The sequence below is a fragment of the Protobothrops mucrosquamatus genome, unplaced genomic scaffold (assembly GCF_001527695.2).
Source record: "Protobothrops mucrosquamatus isolate PMUCROS unplaced genomic scaffold, P.Mucros_1.0 scaffold292, whole genome shotgun sequence".
Taxonomy (NCBI): domain Eukaryota; kingdom Metazoa; phylum Chordata; class Lepidosauria; order Squamata; family Viperidae; genus Protobothrops; species Protobothrops mucrosquamatus.
The window spans coordinates 686,535-706,277 of NW_015386636.1; the positions used below are offsets into that span (position 1 = coordinate 686,535).

A 19,743-nucleotide genomic window follows, 5' to 3' on the forward strand; every position below is an offset into this window, starting at 1 on the left:
CCAGGCTATGGGTGCTATTGACTATCTTTATATGGGGCAAATTTAGCATTTGCCCATTTGCTGTCATAATTGGTTGTTTATTTTCATTAAACGCCCCATTTCTACACAAAGATTCCCCTGCATTCACACGTGTGAAAAGACATTCATTTCAGATTGGCTTGTTTGGCCAAAAGAGATAATGACAGTTATAGGGTAAGGCTGCTCTTCTGGGATTTCAGTAGAAATGGGAAGGCTTTCCTTTGGATCCCTGTGTATTGAGAAGCAAAGGCCTGACACACACACACTGCTTTTCTCCCATTGAGCCAAAGGTTACAGTGTAGGCTTTAGTGGCAGTGGAAACTTGGAGTTAGATTTAGCCACCATTTAAAATGAATCAGTGAAGTAAATGGGACTTTTTCCCACCTTGATTCAGTGAGTTCTCTGTGAATGAGATTCAGAAGTTGAATTTCATTCATTTAATTTTGAATCTAGTGAATGAGTGGCAGTCTTAATCTAATGCCGAATTAACAGCAAGGCTTCTCTTGCTGGCAGAAAATGTGTAGATTACTCTAAGAATCCTTACTCAGCACCTCTAAGAATGCTTACTTGGGAGTAAGTCCCACAGCTAAACATGAGCCCTACCACAGTCCACTTTAAGGTCTGCAGCTATCACACTTTGTCTCACTTCAGCCTTTGGCTGTGACCCTTTGAGGAGTGGGTAGCCGTTAGATCAAGCAGCAATCTTGAAATAAAACAGGGTGCCCATATTGCAAAATCCAGAGTTGGTGTGCAAAGACCTCTTCTGTTTTGGCTGGATTTTTGTTTGTTTCCTCCTGCTGCTGCTGCTCTTTCTCATGGACCAGAACCTATACAATTATTTTATGTATTCCTCAACTTCTTTCCCATTTTCAGGTCACAGGTAAGCTGTAATTTTCCTTTCAGGATTTTTTCTCTAAGCAACAGATACCAAGAAACTTTTATTCTTGTATAGTTCTATGACTATGATCAGAAAGCATTAAGCCCATATGCTGGGTAAAGCAACAGAAACAAAAAAAGTTTTCATTCAAGAATTCTCCGGATAAGTGTGATTATTTGATCTATTGCTCCCTTTATGTTAGGGACTATTTCAACCTTGCTCTTCTTCCCAAGAATGCAGGTGAGAAAAAAAAAATCTTTCTCCCACATATTGATCCTGCCTTAGGGACAAGGCTAGATGTTGCCTAGGTTCAAATATCTAGTTTGTGCATGAAATGAACTTTTCTCTCCCTCCCCTATGCTCAACATTTCATATGCACAAAAATTACATATGTATATTAATTTTTATCAAGACTTTGTTACCTATCATACTTCAGAAAATTCAAGCCATGAAAGCCAGCTGGGTGCATTCTTTCTCAGCCCAACCCACCTCACAGGGTGGTTGTTGTGGGGAAAATAGGAGGAAGGTGTGTTAGATATGTTCACTGCCTTGAATTATTTGTAAAAATAGTAAAATGCATGCATTTTTTAGCCTAACACTACTGTTGGGTCAAACATGTTTTCCTCATGTTTTCTGGCCACACTAATAATAGCAGTCATAAAGTAGCTGCTTGGATGTGCCTTGTATTGTTAAATACAAAAAGTACAAGCATATGCTGAAATATATTTTTTTTAGCAGAAACGTAAAAATTAAGACCTTGAGGTGCTGTTGAAAAGATTCAATTACTTACCCAGGAAGAGGCAGCTGATTTCAGGTAGGGATACCAGACAGACCAAAAAGCCTGAGGAAAAAAACATTAAGATTAAAATAATTTTAGGCAAGAAAGGCATTAATTCATGGCTCAGGTCAGCCTTTTGAACAATGGACTGTTTCCTTAATGTCAGACCCGGTTCTCCCCTTTTTAGAGCATACAATTTCTGCTTTTATCTTTTCCCCCCTCCCCCATTTCCTTTCTTCTTGTTTTGGAGAGGAAGATATTTTCTTTTTATATATATATGAATAACACTGAACAAGCAGGCATCATTTTATATCAAAGGAATCTTATGCAGACCTGTATAATGGAATAATGTGGCTTGCAAATAGAGACTCATTAATAAAATTTTCAGGCTATTATGGTCCTGTAGCTGGATCCCTTCTCATTATATTCCAGATCTTGTTTTCTTTCTGAACTGTGGAAAGCTTTACATTTAAGTGACAACAAATGGCAATGTAAATGGCTTGCCTCAGCATCAAATATTCTTCCTTCATCTTTGTAAATGTAATATTTGTATAATAATTTAACCAGTTTTAATTATAGATATAATTTTATATCAACCATACAATACTATTGTATTTTGGTATATTATTCATTGGTTGGCAATATATATACTTACATTATAATATCATATAATAATACATCTGAACTGAAACAATCAAACCTCTTCCTAGTTTTACTGCCAATCCATTTTAATAGATAAGATTTTCCGCCAAAATAGAGGGCAGGCACGAAGATACTTACAGAAAAGCATTGTTAAATACTTGCATTAATCTCTGAATTCTGAGGGGGGATGGGCAGAGACTTTTCCTGGTTTGTTTTAATTATATTACGGATAGGAACGGCAGCCAATCCTAAAAGAGAACCTGAACAATTAGCAGCGCGAAGATCAAAAAACGTTTTATGGCTCAGAGCAAAATGCCCCGCCCCGGTCTGCAGCGATTGGGCTAAAGAGCCTCTGACGACATATATTAACCCGAACTGCCCTAAAGATGTAGCTGTACCCGGAGATCAAGCTGGGAAAATCGACCAGTGCGTTGCGCAGCTCCGAGTCTGCTATCTAAGCGTTGTGCTCTGTTTCCTCCTCTCCCTCTTTCTTCCCTCTTTCGAGACCGTCCTTATCACTCTTCTCAGCGGGTTCCACGTCGGAGCAGGAAGACCGCCGGATTTCCTCCCCTCCCCCGAAGACGGACTGGCTGAGTTTTGTATTCCCGGGAGCTGAGTGAGAGGAACTAAAGCCCAAGAGAAGAAGGCTGCTCACACTTTAAGCGAAGGAGGCGCGATTCCCATCCAGGCGGCGGGCCTGGGAAGCAGGGCGGCAGAGGGGAGGGAGACGTGGGGAAATTAGAAAAAAATGCAGGTGTAAAGTAAACCCGCCCGTTCTATTGCTGTTTTGTTGGACAACAACTCGGAAGACGCTAAGGGAGGACCGCCAATCCATTTGGAGAGGGGGGCTGCTTTCCTTACCTATTCTGCAGCGGGCGGGCGCCCCCAAGGTTAAGCCCCCTCTCGCCCCGTATGAGGGCGGCGGTGGGGACTGATCCTGCCCTGTCGGCGCCCGGGGGACTTGGCAGCGCCTGCCCGATGGCGACGAGCTGGTGCTAAGGCGGGGGTCTTCACGGGAGCGGAGATCCAGGGCAGCGGATCCGGGGTGGCGGGCGGCCGCGGAAGGCCGGTGGCGATGAGTTTGGTAGGTGGCTTCCCCCACCACTCGGTGGTTCACCATGACGGCTACCCCTTCGCCGCCGCGGCCGCCGCGGCCGCCGCCGCAGCCGCCGCCAGCCGCTGCAGCCACGAGGAGAACCCCTACTTCCACGGCTGGTTGATCAGCAGCCACCCTTCGGAGATGTCTCCGCCCGACTATAGCATGGCGCTCTCCTACAGCCCCGAGTACGCCAACGGAGCGCCAGGCCTGGAGCATCCCCACCACTACGTGGGCGGCGTGGCTCCCCCTGGTAGTGGCGGCGGGCCGCCGGGCTTGGGGGGCGGCCCCCGACCGGTCAAACGGCGTGGCACGGCCAACCGCAAGGAGCGGCGCAGGACTCAGAGCATCAACAGCGCCTTCGCCGAGCTGCGCGAGTGCATCCCCAACGTCCCGGCCGACACCAAGCTCTCCAAGATCAAGACGCTGCGTTTGGCCACCAGCTACATCGCCTACCTCATGGACCTCCTGGCCAAGGACGACGCCAATGGCGAGGCCGAGGCCTTCAAGGCTGAGATCAAGAAGACCGACCTCAAGGAGGACAAGAGGAAGAAGGAGCTGGTCAGTGTCCCCCGCGGGCCCGGGAGGGAAGGGGGTGGGAAAGGCGAGGCTCACAGGCCAGCAACGCCGAACCCTCTCTGCTTAGGCCAGCCCTTTCCCTTCGGATGGGCGGCTGAAAGACGTTGCTCAGAAGCTTAGCGGACCGCGTTTCTTAGCCGCATCCGGCTAAGTCCGCCCTTAATCGATGGAAATTTAGGGACCAACCGGAGGGCGGGGGACAAGATAATGAGTTTCGGGTAATACAACAAAAGCGCGGGTCGTTTTTTTAGAAAGGCCTCCCCTGTGGACCCAGGAGGAAATGCGTTTGGAATGGGGCTGCGAGGCTTGCTTGAGGCTTGAGGCTTGGGGTCCCCGATCCCAAGCCAAGCTCATGAAGCCAAAACGAGTAGGGAAGAATTTGACCCGGGTCAAGGCTGGCTGTAGGGGACAGAGGCGATGATTTGGGGTTGATTTCCAAATTAAATATTCTCAATTTGAAGTCATTTGTATTTCAAATTTTGTATAAATATTGCATTATATATTTTTTTTTGGAGTTCAGAGCTGGGTAAATGAGAAGCCCGTGGATAGGAGAACATGCCTACCTCAGGTGTGAATTGTATTCCTGTAGCTGATTGGAAATGGTCCTCAGATACAGTCGTATATTCATATATAATAAAACATTCATCTTCCTTTATTCCTAAGGAAAACTTTTTAAAAATGAGAAAGACAGGGAGCATCCAGAGAGCAGCCCCTTCGCTTCCCTGCTGACCAGTTTTGAGGATTTGCTGTGTAACTCTAACACAGGTCCATGGGAGGTGGGGGGAAACAAATATTTATCTAGATTCTAGACAACATCACAACTCATCCTTTAAAATCATTCTTTCAGCTGTATTGACTTCTAGTCTCAAGGCTTTTTAGGACTGCAGACCTGCAAAATTAGGCAAGGATCCACAAATTGGCTAAAGGATTTTATAGAAACTCAATTGGAAGCCAATATCCTTACAACCTTGACCCTGAATGAAACCCCTCGGAATGTTCTCAGCAATGATATGCAGAAGATCTACCAAGAACTCCTTTTTTAAAAAATCACTGGTTTTAGGAAAAGATTATTTCTCTCATTCGTCTCTCCAATGTTGGAAAAATTTCCACTCCAGTTAAAATCCAAGTGTTTAGTTTTTGCTCAGATGTGGGTTGGCTTGGAAAAGATGCTAATTTTAGTTTGAGGATGAAACCTTCAGTTTGCAACCCCCCAGTTACAAGTTTCCTGGCACAATCCACATTTTGACTTCAAATTGTTAATTAAGGCCCAAGACCATCCCCCCCCCAGTTCTATCCTAGAATTTATAGATGTCTCAGGGAAGGAATATAATTTGGGAAGAGGAAGAGAGGATGGGGGACACCCTCTGTTGTTATGCCTGCAATAACAACTGCCTGGCAAACCCAGAGGAGGTGGAATAGTTTGACTCTAAATTTCGGGAGGCATTGCACTTTCAGATTTACCCACCCCCACCCCCACAAGCGCCAGTGAGTATCCTTTGTCACTACATAAACATGCAAACTGCAAATATGTGATGTATTATTGCATTATTTATTATTATTCAACCTGGTAACCTCCAGATAGCTACAAATTTAATCATCCTCAGCAGAAGGCACAACACAGCTGGCAGGCACCATGGGGGGGGGGGGGAAACATGTACAATTGGACATTAACTGAAATCTCCAAAAGTTGCACTTGGCTCACACTGTTTGGTGCTTTCTACTCAATTTCTTTCAGAAAATATCCAAGTCTGGCTGCATTTTTGCTTCCATTCGTATAGTAAACTAAATGGTGGGCTTAGAATTAGAATGGGCACACAACTTTATTTTAAACCAGCTACAGCTTATATATGGTAGCGTATAGAAAGCACTTCCTCTTCTATCAATACTTCCATGTTTCTTGATTTCTTGCAAGCTAAAAGCAACAGAAAAGGCTTGACTGTAAGCAGGTTTCCCCATGTGATCAATCGACAATCTCAGATTATTTTCTTTCATATTTGGGATACTATTTATGGAAATAAACATTGTCAGGTTTTAGGACATGAAAGCTATTAGATGCATCCCTAACCAGACGAGAAGAATTAAGGTTACTGACAAGCCGGACAGTCATTTTGAAGTTGTAGTTTGGGAAAGGGTCAAGATAAAGAAATAAATAAATTCCAAATTGGAATTTCATTTTAAGCAGGCATGCTAATCCATGAAATTGATGGAATATATCCATATATAAACTTACAGCAGCTAGAGCATGCAGTGGATTGGGGCCTCAAAAATTCACATTCACTTAAAAAAATTCACTGGAAAAATTAATGACATTTTGATTGAAATATCTCCCATATAAAATATGTATCCAATTTGGGAGATATATGGTTTAATTTTTCAAAGCTGGAACCTTTTTGAACAGTGTCAAACCTTCTTGTAGGGCTATAGTTAGAATGAAAAATACCGGTCAGTTTAATATTTGCTCTTTAACTGGCATAGGGTGGATTCTGGTGGAAATATATTTCTCTGACTTGCTACCCTCCCAAGGAGAAAAAAAAAACCCTTTAACTGTGATTATATCAATATTTGAGATAGCCTATTTAACAATTAAGCTGGATTTTAGCATGTGTGTATCAGAGACATCAATTTTTCTTGCAGATATGGTGCAGACAATATATAGCTGAATGGCAAAATGATGAATTTGGGGACTGGGCTATGTGTGCATGTGTGTTTTACAGCAAGGTTACTAAGAGGCTTATTCTACACAGTTTTTGCATTTCGTATCAGTACAATCCCAGATTATTTGGCTATACATTTGCAATTAAGAGGACCCCATGATCATCAGAGGCATTTTTTTATTTGGGATTTAAATAAAGATTTTAAATAGGTATGCATGTGTGTGCCCATGATTCACCCAGAAAGGAATGTCAAAATTGTTAAAATATGGATTACATTGCAGTGTTTTGTTCTGATTTGTGATCAGGCTGGTCTGGAAGACGTAAAGCTGAATGGGCATCCCATAAATTCAGAAGGGAGAGTAAGGTTTCTTTGACCGCAGTTCCCTTGCTTTGCACCGAGATGCTTTGAGACCCAGCCGGCTTGCAAAGTAACCCCAGCACGAATCTACAAAGAAGTAAACGTTCGTAGAAATAAACTGGCACTTGCTTCCGACATGTGGATACCATCTACGATTGCAACCTTAATTACTTTATGAACCGCTAGTGCCTGTGAATAAACCGGCTTGTGAAAAATAAAAAACACTGAATCTGATTTTCAGGTTTTCTGTTCTGCAGCCAGGTCTGACGGTCAGTCCCGCAGAACACCCCCCAAAGGGTACGGATGGGAGGTGGTGATCCAGAAATGAGAGGAAGGAAGGATAATGGCTTTGTCTCTTCTCTTGACTCCCCTTTTTCAAACAGAACGAGATCTTGAAAAGCACAGTGAGCAGCAACGACAAGAAAACCAAGGGAAGGACTGGCTGGCCCCAGCACGTTTGGGCTCTGGAGCTCAAGCAGTGAAAGCGGAACGAGCGTGAAGAGTGGAGAACTCGTCCCTTCTGGGACTCTGGACCTTCCAAGCGAGGTTGCTGAGCTGAGGACTTTTTCCTTCTTGCCCTTGTTTTGGAATCCTATGGTTTATTTATGTGCAATTTCCCTCCCCTAGCCTTTCTTCTTAAAAAAAAAAATGTGGATCCTGGAAGAAAAGCATTCCATATTTCAATGAAGTAAATGAAGAGGAAAACTCAAGCGTGGTAAGAAGAAACACGCCGCCGTCCAAATGGTGGTTCCCCCTTCTATCTATCGTGATGAATGCTACCGTTGCTTTGTTTGTATAGAACCCAGGGAACAAAAGGAAATCAAAATCAAAAATGAAGGCATTAGTGTGTAATATGAAGTGTATACCTTTCATACCTGCTCTGTTTTGAATGATTGTGGAGGATAACTCTAACCCAAAGCAGTTGCTTCCCCTGGTTTCCCCCCACCCCCCACCCTCAGGTTTCCTATCTTACCCGAGGTAGGAGTTCAGGATTGTAAGAGTTCTCCCTCCCCTCCCTTCCCCTCCACCCACCAGTGAAGAAAAGAGTGTCTAACAGTTCTTTGTTAATCTGCACTTCAGTCCTAAAAAAAGCAAAGCAAAAATTAAAATTAAGCAAACTACAATCCGTGCTGTTGAATAATTAATATTGAGAGCAAGACTTACATTTTATAACCTGAAAGGCTTTAAAACCAAACTCAAAATTCTTTAAAAAAAATCTCTAGAAGTTAACCAATTACTTTAGGTTAAAGTAAACCTAAAAATACAATTCGATTATGAAGACAATATATAAAAATCTTCACAGCCAAGTAAAGGTACTTAAGAACAGTTTGCAGTTTTGTCTAGTTGTTTTTTAAAACAAGTTTAAACAAGTTGTCTAGTTGTTTTTATTTGGGAAAAGAACGGAGGTTCCATAGGCGGTTTGGAAACTGAAGGGCCAACAGAAATTCCAAAGGCGGGACACGTTTATTCAATTGTTATGATTTTGACATTCTGGCTCGGAGCAGGTTTTTCTCAAAGGGACGTTCCTTTGTGATCAAAAGAGAGAAGACTTCTTAGCCTTTCATTTATGTAAGAGTCGATATGGAAAAAGGAACGGCAGTACCCAGTTTTCCTTTGCTTTCAGGGGAAGAAGAGAGGGATAGAGTCCGTTTACTTTTGTACTCTGATTTTTATTGATGGACTAATAATTTACCACGGCCTTCGAAAGGTGTTTGTTGTGAAAGAGGGAGGACACCAAAGACGGAAGCTAATCTGGGTCTGTCTTTCACACTTATCAGAATGAGGGCTCCCCCCCCCCCCCCCCCCCCCCCCCCACACACACACTGGCTTTGCTGCTTGGCGCGGGCCTTCCAGCTTGCAAGGCGTCGTTTGGAGCGGTTTCTGACGGCAAATCACCGAGAGGCTTTGACTGGGGGAGGCCAACGCAGAGTTTAGCCGGTCGGTTGGCCTGGTTACATAGCACTTTAGGCATCTGGAAAATGTGTGTGAGTGCCATTTACCATGTGAATGACTTTCTCCTTACTTTGCGATATCCCCGAGCGAACATTTTCCAAGACCTTTTCATTTTTATTTTTTAACTCTACAAAAAAAATGCTCTGGCAAAAGGCTGGCGAATTAGAATTGGCTTGTTTGCATAGGAAGAGGGAAGGGAGAGGGGGGCTTGCGATGCGGGGCGATGGTGGCACTTGGAACCACACCGGAGAAAAAAGGCGCCGGACTTGGCTGCCACGTCTTCCTCTCGCGCCTTAAAAACGACCGAGGGCCCGGTCCTTGCTTGGGGCGAGGGCACGCCATATTTTATAAAGGCAATTGGTCGGACACCTGGGACAATACGAATGCCCCCCGGCCGTCCCTCTTAATCATGGCCCCGGTTCCGAAAACCAACAAAATAGAACCGGAGTCCTATTCCATTATTCCTAGCTGGAGTATTCCGGCGCATTGTCGATCCAGCAATCATAATAACTATACAAATTTTAGGTTGAGGCAATAAGATCTAAGAGCCACTTATCCGGAAGCGGGGGGGGGGGATTAAGACCGCTTGCTTGACCGCTCTTTGTTAGGGACTAAGTGACGAGAGCTTTTCGCTTTTCTTTTTCTCTTGCTCCTTTTTCTGCATCTGTACCCCTCGGCAAAGCACGGGAACCTCTGCACGTTGGCTCTGCTCCAGATCCAAAGAGAAAGGCATATATGTCAGTTATAGTAGAAATACCAAGAAGTTTTCCAATGTACCTCGACCACTGCTTGCTCCTCTCCTTTTTCAGTGGCTTGCCCCATTCACGTTCCCGAGGCCCAGCGGCGGCTGTCCGATGCCCCCTCCCAAAAGATCAGCAGCAGTTGTTTTGCCTCGTTGGCCAGGCCTCGCTGACTACAGGTTGCGAGGTTAGAACAACCGACCAGAATGATGTGCCCTCTTCTAGCATTGGGGTCAGACTCCTTGGACTGGCTGGCGCACTTGCTTTCGAGAAAACGCCCTTCTCCTTTAAAAAAAGGAAAAAAACCACTGCTACTGCAGCTGAAGTTGGATCCCACATTGCCCCCCCCCCCGCCGCCGCATCCTTCCCAGGATTTGTCCTGGGCGTTAATTTTCAGGTCACCAAAATTTCGGGTCAGCCCTTCCCCGCCTGGAGAATTTTTACTCTCCCGGCACAATCGCTTGTAATCAATAAACGATGATTTCACAACCTCTAAACACAATTTTTCACACTGGACTTTTTTTTAAAAAAAACAAACACCAGATCTTGCTGTCAGTCAGATGCCCCGAATTCTGGGGCCGCCGGTATTTTTCTTTTAAAATCTTTCCCACTTTAATTAAGGGAAGAAAGGTATTGTCTCCGCCGAGTCACTCTTATTTCTTAACACTTCTAATTCCCGGGCAGTAGGGAGAACTCTAATCTGCGTCTGGTTAATTTATAGAAGTTATCTGAGGAAGGCAGTCTTCTTCTCACGCCAGTGTTCGCAGCTCAGACGAAGCATGAAGGACAATTAGGAAGAAGTTATTTCCAAGAACTCAGAGAAACGATAAATATTGCGGCCTTTTGGCCGGACTCTCTTATGGACCCACCGTCTACCTATCTGGGAGTGAACGGGCGCGCATGCATTCAGGCAACGCGAAATGAAAGCTGCGAGTGAGCAGGCAGGATCCAGCCCCCCTAGTCGGCAGTTTTCCAAAGTGCGTTCAGTTCAGGTTTATTCGGATATAGTTATTGGGGGAATTCATCGCAAAGGCCTGGGCTGGACAATACTACCCCGAGGTGCCCGATTCGTTAATCAGAGTTCAAAAGCATATGGTTAAAACATACGTGGATTACACTAACCAGAACCAACATTTCCTTCTCAGATGGCAACACCGCAATATGCTGATAAGCGTTCGTGGATTTCAAAGCTCATTTCAGGCAATGAGATTTCAAACCTAGGAGCCCAAGATCGAGGGCATAAATATAATAGAAGATATCCGTCAGTGACTGGAAAGCTTTCCTTCCTTCGCCGCAAAAATGATTTCTAGACTTTGGGCTTAAAATGGCCCCTTTCGGTCAGCTGGCGGTCCCAGGAAAAGGCGACGGCGGGCGACGAAGTGCCTAGAGAGGGAAGCGGAGGGAAGGGCTTTTTAAATTGCTCGCTAATGGGGCCGTTGCTGTTTTCTCAGGGGCAATCATTCCTGGAGCTAAATCGCCAGAGCCCTAGACAGGCCGGAGCCGACAAAAATGTAGCTTTTGACGTTAAAGGCTAAATGGGGAAGCGGGGCGGTGGGAAGGTGAATTGATGGCCGATTGGGATGTCAGGAGCCCTGGCCCGAGATCGCTGGGTTGGAGCGGCGGGCCTGATAAGGTCCTGGTCAGAGTACGTGGCCCTTTCGGGCAGCGACTGGCGGGGACGTAGGGCGGGTCTGGCAGAAAGCAAGAGGCTTCGCCCGGCCAGCTCTCTCGTCTTCCCTCCTCCCCCCCCCCTCCTCCTCCTCTTCTGCAAAGTTCCCGCGAAGGTCAAGCTTGAACGCTCTTCTCCCTCGCCTTTTGCGTGCGCGCAGATCGATCGAGACCAGAACTACTCTGAGATGAGCCTCGCCAAACTTCCTCCTTTTTTCACCTTCAGGCTGGGCGAAAAATGGCTTAAAAGGTGCGGCAAAAGTCTCTTAGGTAATCGGAGGAGAAAATTAACGAAAGAGCTTCGTGAAAAAGGCGCTAGTGCAACTGTTTTAAAAATAAAAAGCCTCCCCCCCCCCCCGGAAAAGTCGCAGGGCTTGGAGTGAAGCGGATGCAGTCCGAAAACGCTCCTGCCCTTGCGCGGCTTCTTGGGTGTCGGTTGCAGCCGAAGGAGGCAATACTGGTTGCCCGGGGCTTTGGGGCTATTTTCCTCTTTCTTAGAAAGGGCTCCGTTTCAAGGGAGGAAAGTTCCAGCCGGAAACCGGAATCAAGCTGGCTAGGAGCTCTGTACCATCCATTGGGTCTACTTAAGCCCATGGAAGACAACTAGCCTCAAGTCAGTTTTGAGACAGTTCGTATCCCATGGATGATTAGAGGTAAACTCTAAATAGGGATCAATCTGGATTGCAAGCCCACAATTTCTAAAAAAAAACAAACCCAAAAACAAATCATAAGCAGCTCACACTTGAAAAAAAACCATAAAATATACAAAAGAAAATTCGTAAGAATACTGTATTCCCTTTACATTTAGATAAATCTAATGTTTTTTCTTCCCTTATAAAAAGAGCAATACTGTATGTCTTGTGGCATCTTGAAGCTGAACATGCAAGCAAGCTTCCATAGGCTGTACCAAGATTCTTAGTTGCAGAAAAAATAAAAGCAAATCCATTGCTCCATTTTTCTGGATATTCTATACTGCACATTACAACCGCAATACAAAAAATGTTTGTCTCAGTGAACTGAATGGAATTACTTCTAAATAATAGTTGCATAGGACTCTGTTGTCAACCCCTCATTGCAACTCTGTAAGTGTTTGGTGGTCCCTGAGTTTGCTTGAGATTAGAGGGACTTACTTTCTGGTAAACTTATCAATGAACTAAAGTATTTAAATATTTAGAAAAATACTTAAATACTTTCTAAAGTATTTAGAAAAATTTAATCTTCAGGACGGTGTTCTTCTTGCTTCTCACCTATTTGCCAATCATCCTTTCTCTACTAACCAAGGCTTCCAGAGCAATTCAACCACTCTTACTGATATCACCACAATCAGGACAGGCTTTATACCTTCTAAAGAATGACCGGTGAAAGTAGCAGACTTAATAAGAAGGGATCTACCCTGAGAAAGGCTGGGGTCTTTCCAAAGCATGGAATGCTTATTGGACTAGGTGGAGTTGGCTTGCTGGCCAATAGAAACGTGTGGAGCAATTCCTTCTCACTTGCTTATTTTCAATTTACACTGCTTAAGAGTTAACCGATTTTGTCAGTTGCAGCCTGGCACTCTGATCCTAAACACATTTGCTTACAATTAAATCTCTTTGATTTCAATGGGACTTTACTTACCTATAATATCTTCCGTATGGACTATTCTTTTATAGCTTTGCAGGAGTACTGCTGCGAAGTATTTTTATTTACAGTAAATTGGGAAGTTAAGCTTATTTGCTAGGAAGTGAATACTACTGGGATAGATGGGAAACCTACCCTTTGGTGGTATCATGGAGAGGAGAAAGGCCTGTTTGCAGATGCCTGAAAACAACACTTAGTATTTCTTTACCTAAGGAAGTACTCAGACAAAGTGACCTATGTCTGCTTCTTAATATGACTACTTGAAAATAATAACAAGCAACCTCTACTACTGACTGGATCAGTATATACTTAATGCAGTCTATTTAAGATGTTCACAGGATAACATCTATTTTAATTACTATACAGGAAACAGTGAAATATTTTTTTTCATCTGATGCCCAAAGGCCATCCACCAAAGTTTTAAACAAAATCCAACTTGTTTTTAGAGAGGTTGTGATGGCATCATTCTTTTTCAGCTTTGTATAGTAATTCAAAGCAGGCTCTGTACAAGTGTGTGTGTGTGAATAATTAGCATTTGCACTAGGGTGAAAATTCCAAATTTCATATATAGAATCAGAATTTTTGTCTTTTTAGACAACTAGACTGAAAAGTGGATCTTTGTGTTCAGTTCTCTTTCTGTTATGTAAAAAACAACAGATAACATTAATGGTGGAAACATAAAAGCTAAACTTTGGAAATCAATAAGGCATTTTCCAATCTTTCTCTCACCCTGGTAAGTAGTTTGTGAATTTTCCAGGTTATCCTGATGAAAAAAACCTCTTTTTTAAGAAGGAGAGTCTGATTAACCATATTTGTTTGTTAAAGTTAATGCCAGGAGGAGCCATTATTTGACTTTTTCGGTAGTGATCACTTCAATGTCTGTCTTTACTTACCAGGAATTAAATTCCATTGCATTGAAAAGGACTTGTTTCCAATAGGCATATATTGAAAAGTACCGGTAGTTATCTTTTTCTGCCTTTGATCTCAGCACTGTTGAACAGTTTTTAAGTATACCTGGGTTAAGGTTTACTCTCAAGTGTTCATTTCATTGAAATACATTACAACCATAAGAAAATTGTCATCATGTCCCTTTGCCTACTCAGAAATAAGTTTTGATTAGCTAAATTGGACCTTTTTTTGCCCCTGCCTGGACAAGTCCCTGTACCTTTCTTGACAAGGTTTTTCAGAAGTGCTTTATCACTGCCTCCATCCTTGCCTGAGAGAAGATGACTGGCTCCAGTCAAAATGTTTGGAAGGGGACAGGTTGAGTGATTTTTTTAAAAAATGGGGAAAGCTATCTGAATATTTTCAAGACAACCTTTAGTGAGAACAAATAAAGTTGAGCATAACATTCCTATTTACTTCCAGACAAGTATGTATGTATAGGAGTATAGTATGTATAGGGATCAGCCTTAATCATGAATCCACCAACAATTCTGTAGATACAAAGGAAGTGGTATCCAAATTGGGCTATCAGGTTTGTATTGTAAAAATCCAGATGATCATTGGATGGGAGCCAAAAAAACACAAACCAACCAACCTTCCTTAATGCCATCTATCAATCATCGAGATCCTTTGGCTAGCCTGGGAGTTCTAATTATGTAAGATTACAATTCAAGTCTATTATGCTAGGGTTGATGTTAACTACAGTCTATGCAAATGGCCATAACTTACTAAGAAAAAAAAGCTACTTCCTCCTGCCTCTTCTATTCTTACATCATATGTATTCTATTCTTATCCTATGAAAAACAGACACTTTTCTAAAGCAGCTTTTTCCATTTCTAATTGGCCAATTATGGTTCAGCTGTTTCAGCCTTTACCACTAAATGGAGATTAAAGTGCAAAGTGTTATCTGAATTATATATTAATATACATTCTGAGAAACATCAAAAGCAAAAATGGGTGTTGGGAGAAAGAAAGCCCCTACTTTCAGGAGAGATTTTGTGAGCAACATATTTTTGCCAAAACAGAGTGGTGTCTCTTTCTCTCAATCCACCCACTGCAAGTATTCTTGATATGATGTTATTGCTTTGATGGTTGTTTGGTAAACCATTGATTACAAATTTATTCTTAGGCAACATGTACTGTATGTCCTGATATTTGTAATTAAGGGGACATCTGGCAGTGATTAATACTTAACCTTCCCCTCTCTATCTTGCAATGAAAGCCTCTATGGACATTCTGACGTCATATCAGACGGTGAGGAGCCATCCTGCTCTAGAGCTGAGTGTAATCACCCTGCTGTTTTCCAAACACCATCAGCTGAAGTCCAGATCACCAGCTGGAATGCAGATGCAATGAGAAGCTTTTCTTGTTCTTCTTTTATTTTGTTCTTTTCTTTTCTGCATGTTCACTCCTTTGCTTACAGGTTTTACAGCTTGCTGCAGTTACATTTCACTTTTTTTAATGCTATTTGTATCTTATTTATTTATTTATTTATTTATTTATTTATTTATTTATTTATTTATTTATTTATTTATTTATTTATTGAAAACACAGGTACAGAAGCAAAGGAACAAGGACCATCTATACCTTCTAGTGGCTGTGCATTTTGTCATAAATCTGTTCTTACCTGGGGTCAAATTTTCACAATTCATTCCAAACAATAATGTCATGTTCTGTGTTTTTGGTTTTGCATTACAGTATAATGTTTATGTTCAAAACAAGTCCTATGATGAGTAAATCATGATTATAAAAATAATTCTAGGCTAGGAACCCAAAAGTTTCTTAAGTCATCCTTCCCAATGTAATACCAATCAGACATTTCGACTACAACTCCTATAATCTATTAGGCAGCAGTCATATTGCATGAATTGATGGCAATTGTAATTTGGCACATATGAAGAGCACTAAGTTAGGAAAGCCTATACTAGACCTAAGTCCAAAATAGATGTAATTGAAGCGTTTTTATCTCTCTTAAGCCAAGAAAGATTCCTTAAGTGGCTGACAGATAACAAGATAGAAGAGGAATTTGGGGAAAGTAAAGACTTGGCAGATACCTCTTTTGAATGGAAACATCTAGTTTTGTTCATAGTACACTACAGATTAAAAAAATAGCCCTAGAAATGGAGCAAGTTGACAAAGAATGTCAGCAACAATCCTATTTGATAAGGTATTAAGCCTTAATGGAACGATGTCCAGGAGTGAAAGAAGTTGCATGGCTTCAGCAATGGCCTTGTCACTGCAATGTAGAACTTCCCCAATCTAGGCCTCCAATGCTACCATCTGAAGCACAGACATCATCTCTCATTCTCCATTTATTGAATTCAAATAAATGACATTTGAGTCATATTTCAATATTGATGGCAGAAAATCTTTGCCGCACACAAAGGCAAAGGTTACACTCTGCTAGCACAGAATACAGATCAGGAAATGGAACTCAGGGAAATGGAAAGGAGATGCCTGGCCATGGCAGAATCTCCATCCACCCTGCAATTCACCGAATCTTTTGTTTTGTCAAAGTTGAGGAAAACATTTGCTACCATTGTTGCTATTGTAGCACGTAGTTAGAATCAAACTCATGCTCAACCATTCTTTAGGACTCTCTTTTAATAGAAGCACCCCCACCAAAGAACAATAGATTTCCCCCTAGAACACACATATTCTTCAGGCTGAAAGTCATTGAGTGGGGCTGCCATCCAAAGTTAGACAAGGCCCCTAAAGGTGCTTTTTGTTTCAATTTTAGGTTTTGTAACTTAAAATACATTTGATATATGAATACTTTTCAGGTAGCTTGTATCCACCTTTGATATCTTCACATTCATTTTCGATTATAATACATATGATGTAATGCAGTGATTGAGGAACTGGAATTGGACTAGATTTAGGTTCTGGTCCTGCATGACAAAAAGTTCCTTGAATGGCTCTGGGCTGGACTCTTAGACTCACTTTCCACACATAATTGTTGAGAACAGTTTAATATTAGGGGAGGGGAGGGAGTGTCTGCCATGTGCATTAGTTTGAGTCCCTCCTCTTCAAAGACAAATAAATAAACACTAAATGGTCATCTATTTATTAAAGTGGAAGAAGGATTATAAAACATTCTTACCAAGAAGAATATTTTCAGGCTGTTAAAATGATGACCTCTATTGGCCATTCAATTCCGATTTCAGACTGACAGGATATGATAGAATATTTGATTAAAACTAATTAAGACAGTAATGGGAACTTTTCTAGGCACTGTGATACCTAAAATATAGAAAGAGAAAATTTATGTCCCATCTTTTAAGAATTGTAATAATACCTATTCATCTGATGATATTTCTAAACTTTGTTGTAAGTGTAAAGATATAGTGATGCTTGTTCATTTAAAATAAATATGCAGCTTCCTGCTTAGGTACTATTTTGCACTATTGCAAAGAGAGTTTCAGCCATGCAGCCATGCAGGTCTTCTGATGTACTACTAAAAGTAAATAAAAATGAAGTCAATATAGTTTTGCATATTCCTAGCACCTCAACAATGATTGGATCAGATCGTAGGTTTTAACAATCAGAGGATTTCTTTAAATCTGGGTTGCAGATGATTTGACTACAGTTTAACTATGACTGCAATGATAGAGAGATAGATAACAACAGAAAAGAATATTTAAAGCTCAGGGTTGAAATGCAGGCCCTTGGTGCTCTCTGAGCTTGGTGGTTTTCTTGCAGACATTTCATTACCAAACTAGATAATATAATCAATGCTAGTCCTAGTCCTTGCATTGATTATGTTGCCTAGTTTGGTAATGAAACAACTGCAAGAAAATCACTAAGATCAGAGAGCACCATGGACCAAATAAATAATGATAGATAGATAGATAGATAGATAGATAGATAGATAGATAGATAGATAGACAGACAGACAGACAGACAGACAGACAGACAGACAGACAGACAGACAGACAGACAGACAGACAGACAGAGTGCTAGAGAGATTACTGATAGATGTAACAATAGTTTTGCATAGCACATTTAGCCCAAAAATAGCTCTCTAAACTTTAGTATAGTGTATCATGAAACCACATGTTCTAATTTTCAGGACAGAGCCCTTACTGTAAAGCATCATATAATAATTCTTTCCCTGCTTTCAATGAATTGCAAATGACCTGTCATAGAATAAAGCAGACATGTCAAACGCAAGGGCCGGGGGCCGGATGCTGCCCGCGAAGCCATCCTGGAAACAGTGAGGGAACGGCCCCCACTGTCTTGGCCCTGGCCCAAGTCAGCCGGGAGCCAATGTACAATTTTGTGGTGGCCATCTATGCTGAAACTCATTCAGTCTTAGCTCTACGTACAAGGTCATCTGGAAACAGCGAGGAACCAGCCCCTGCCACGTCAGCCCCACCCTCTGGGTGCATGCTGGGGAGGTGTCACCCTTTGTGAGGAATGAAGAAATGCACCATCGCCTGGAAGTGGCCAGCAAATGGCCCTCGCCTACTTCACATATTCGGCTTGATGGGCTCCGGCGGAGGGGTTTCAGCAGGCAGTGAGGCTCCTCCAGTGGACCATGCCTTGGCATTTGCCCCGGTCCCACCCCCTTCTGCCAGAGACCCTCAGATCTGTCCCACTCCTGCCCAGACCCCCACAGGCACCCTTGAATCGAACGATGTAGAGCTGGCCATGCCCACTCAATAGGCCACACCCACTCCATCCACACCCACCCAGTAGGTCACACCCACCCTGGCCATACCCACCCGGCCTCCCTTAGGGCAACCGCAATGCTGATGTGGCCCTCAATGAAATTGAGTTTGACACCCCTGGAATAAAGTATAACCAGATACAGCTTTTCCTAGAAGCACTTTGTTTAATATTTAAAAAAGGATTTAAATACTAAACAATTTAAATACCAAATGTGTGAGCTTACAGCTCTTTGTTATATTCTGAACCTCCATGAATTTCAAATAGACCTTTGGCACACTTTGTTCATGCCACTTATCTCTAAAATGGGGGTAAGAAAAATTGCTTTTGACTCAAGAGATTAAATAGTTGTGTTCCCCAGCAGAAACATGGTGTGTTGCACCATGCAATCCATCCATATCATTGAACATGGGTGAGTTACATTTCATAAACCATTATACTGCTTGAAAACTCATTTTCCTTCATCAGCAGTATCTCAGAAGATAGGTATCTAAATGCCACCCATACTCTGAAAAGTGGTTAAATGCTTCACATGCTATATGGGCACAATTTTTCACAGAATGAAAGGTCTATCTATTCTATATGCTTGATAGAGTTACATGCTTCCTTCCAGGATTCTGGACTTCAGTTCTTGTAATGAAAAAAATGAATCTGACCCTGGAAAACAGAATGAAGCTCCTATATTATATGCACACTCACTCCTTCCTTTCCTGTTCTCTTTACGTGGTTATAAAATAAAATGCAGCCCTGTGTGACACAAACCCATAGAATAAACCATGGAAATTCAAATGAAAGACAGAGGAAGGAGTATCTGGTTTTCCTAGCCTTAGGCCCCACGGTAGAACAGCTGGGAAGAAAATGCATCCAATAGGTCCAGCCTATCACTGCTGTAGAACAAAGGAACAACTGTATATGCATGCCTCCAAATTTTGTTTAATAGATAGTAGTAGTAGTAGTAGTAGTAGTAACAACAACAACAACAACAACAACAACAACAACAACAACAACAATAATAATAATAATAATAATAATAATAATAATAATAATAATAATAATAATAATAATAATAATAATAATTTGGAAGGGACCCTGGAAGCCTTCTTTCCTGTTCAGGCAGGAAACCCTATACCATTTCAGATAAATG

The 19,743-nt window shown here is 42.3% G+C and overlaps 1 protein-coding gene across 1 annotated transcript; it reads left to right on the top strand.

Moving 5' to 3' along the window:
* The first annotated feature begins 3,390 nt into the window (after positions 1-3,390).
* HAND2 (heart and neural crest derivatives expressed 2) lies at positions 3,391-7,484 on the top strand. The gene is made up of 2 exons (XM_015814895.1): positions 3,391-3,972; positions 7,386-7,484. Exons 1-2 carry the CDS (start codon positions 3,391-3,393, stop codon positions 7,482-7,484), a joined length of 681 nt encoding a protein of 226 aa, XP_015670381.1.
* Positions 7,485-19,743: the final 12,259 nt, after the last annotated feature.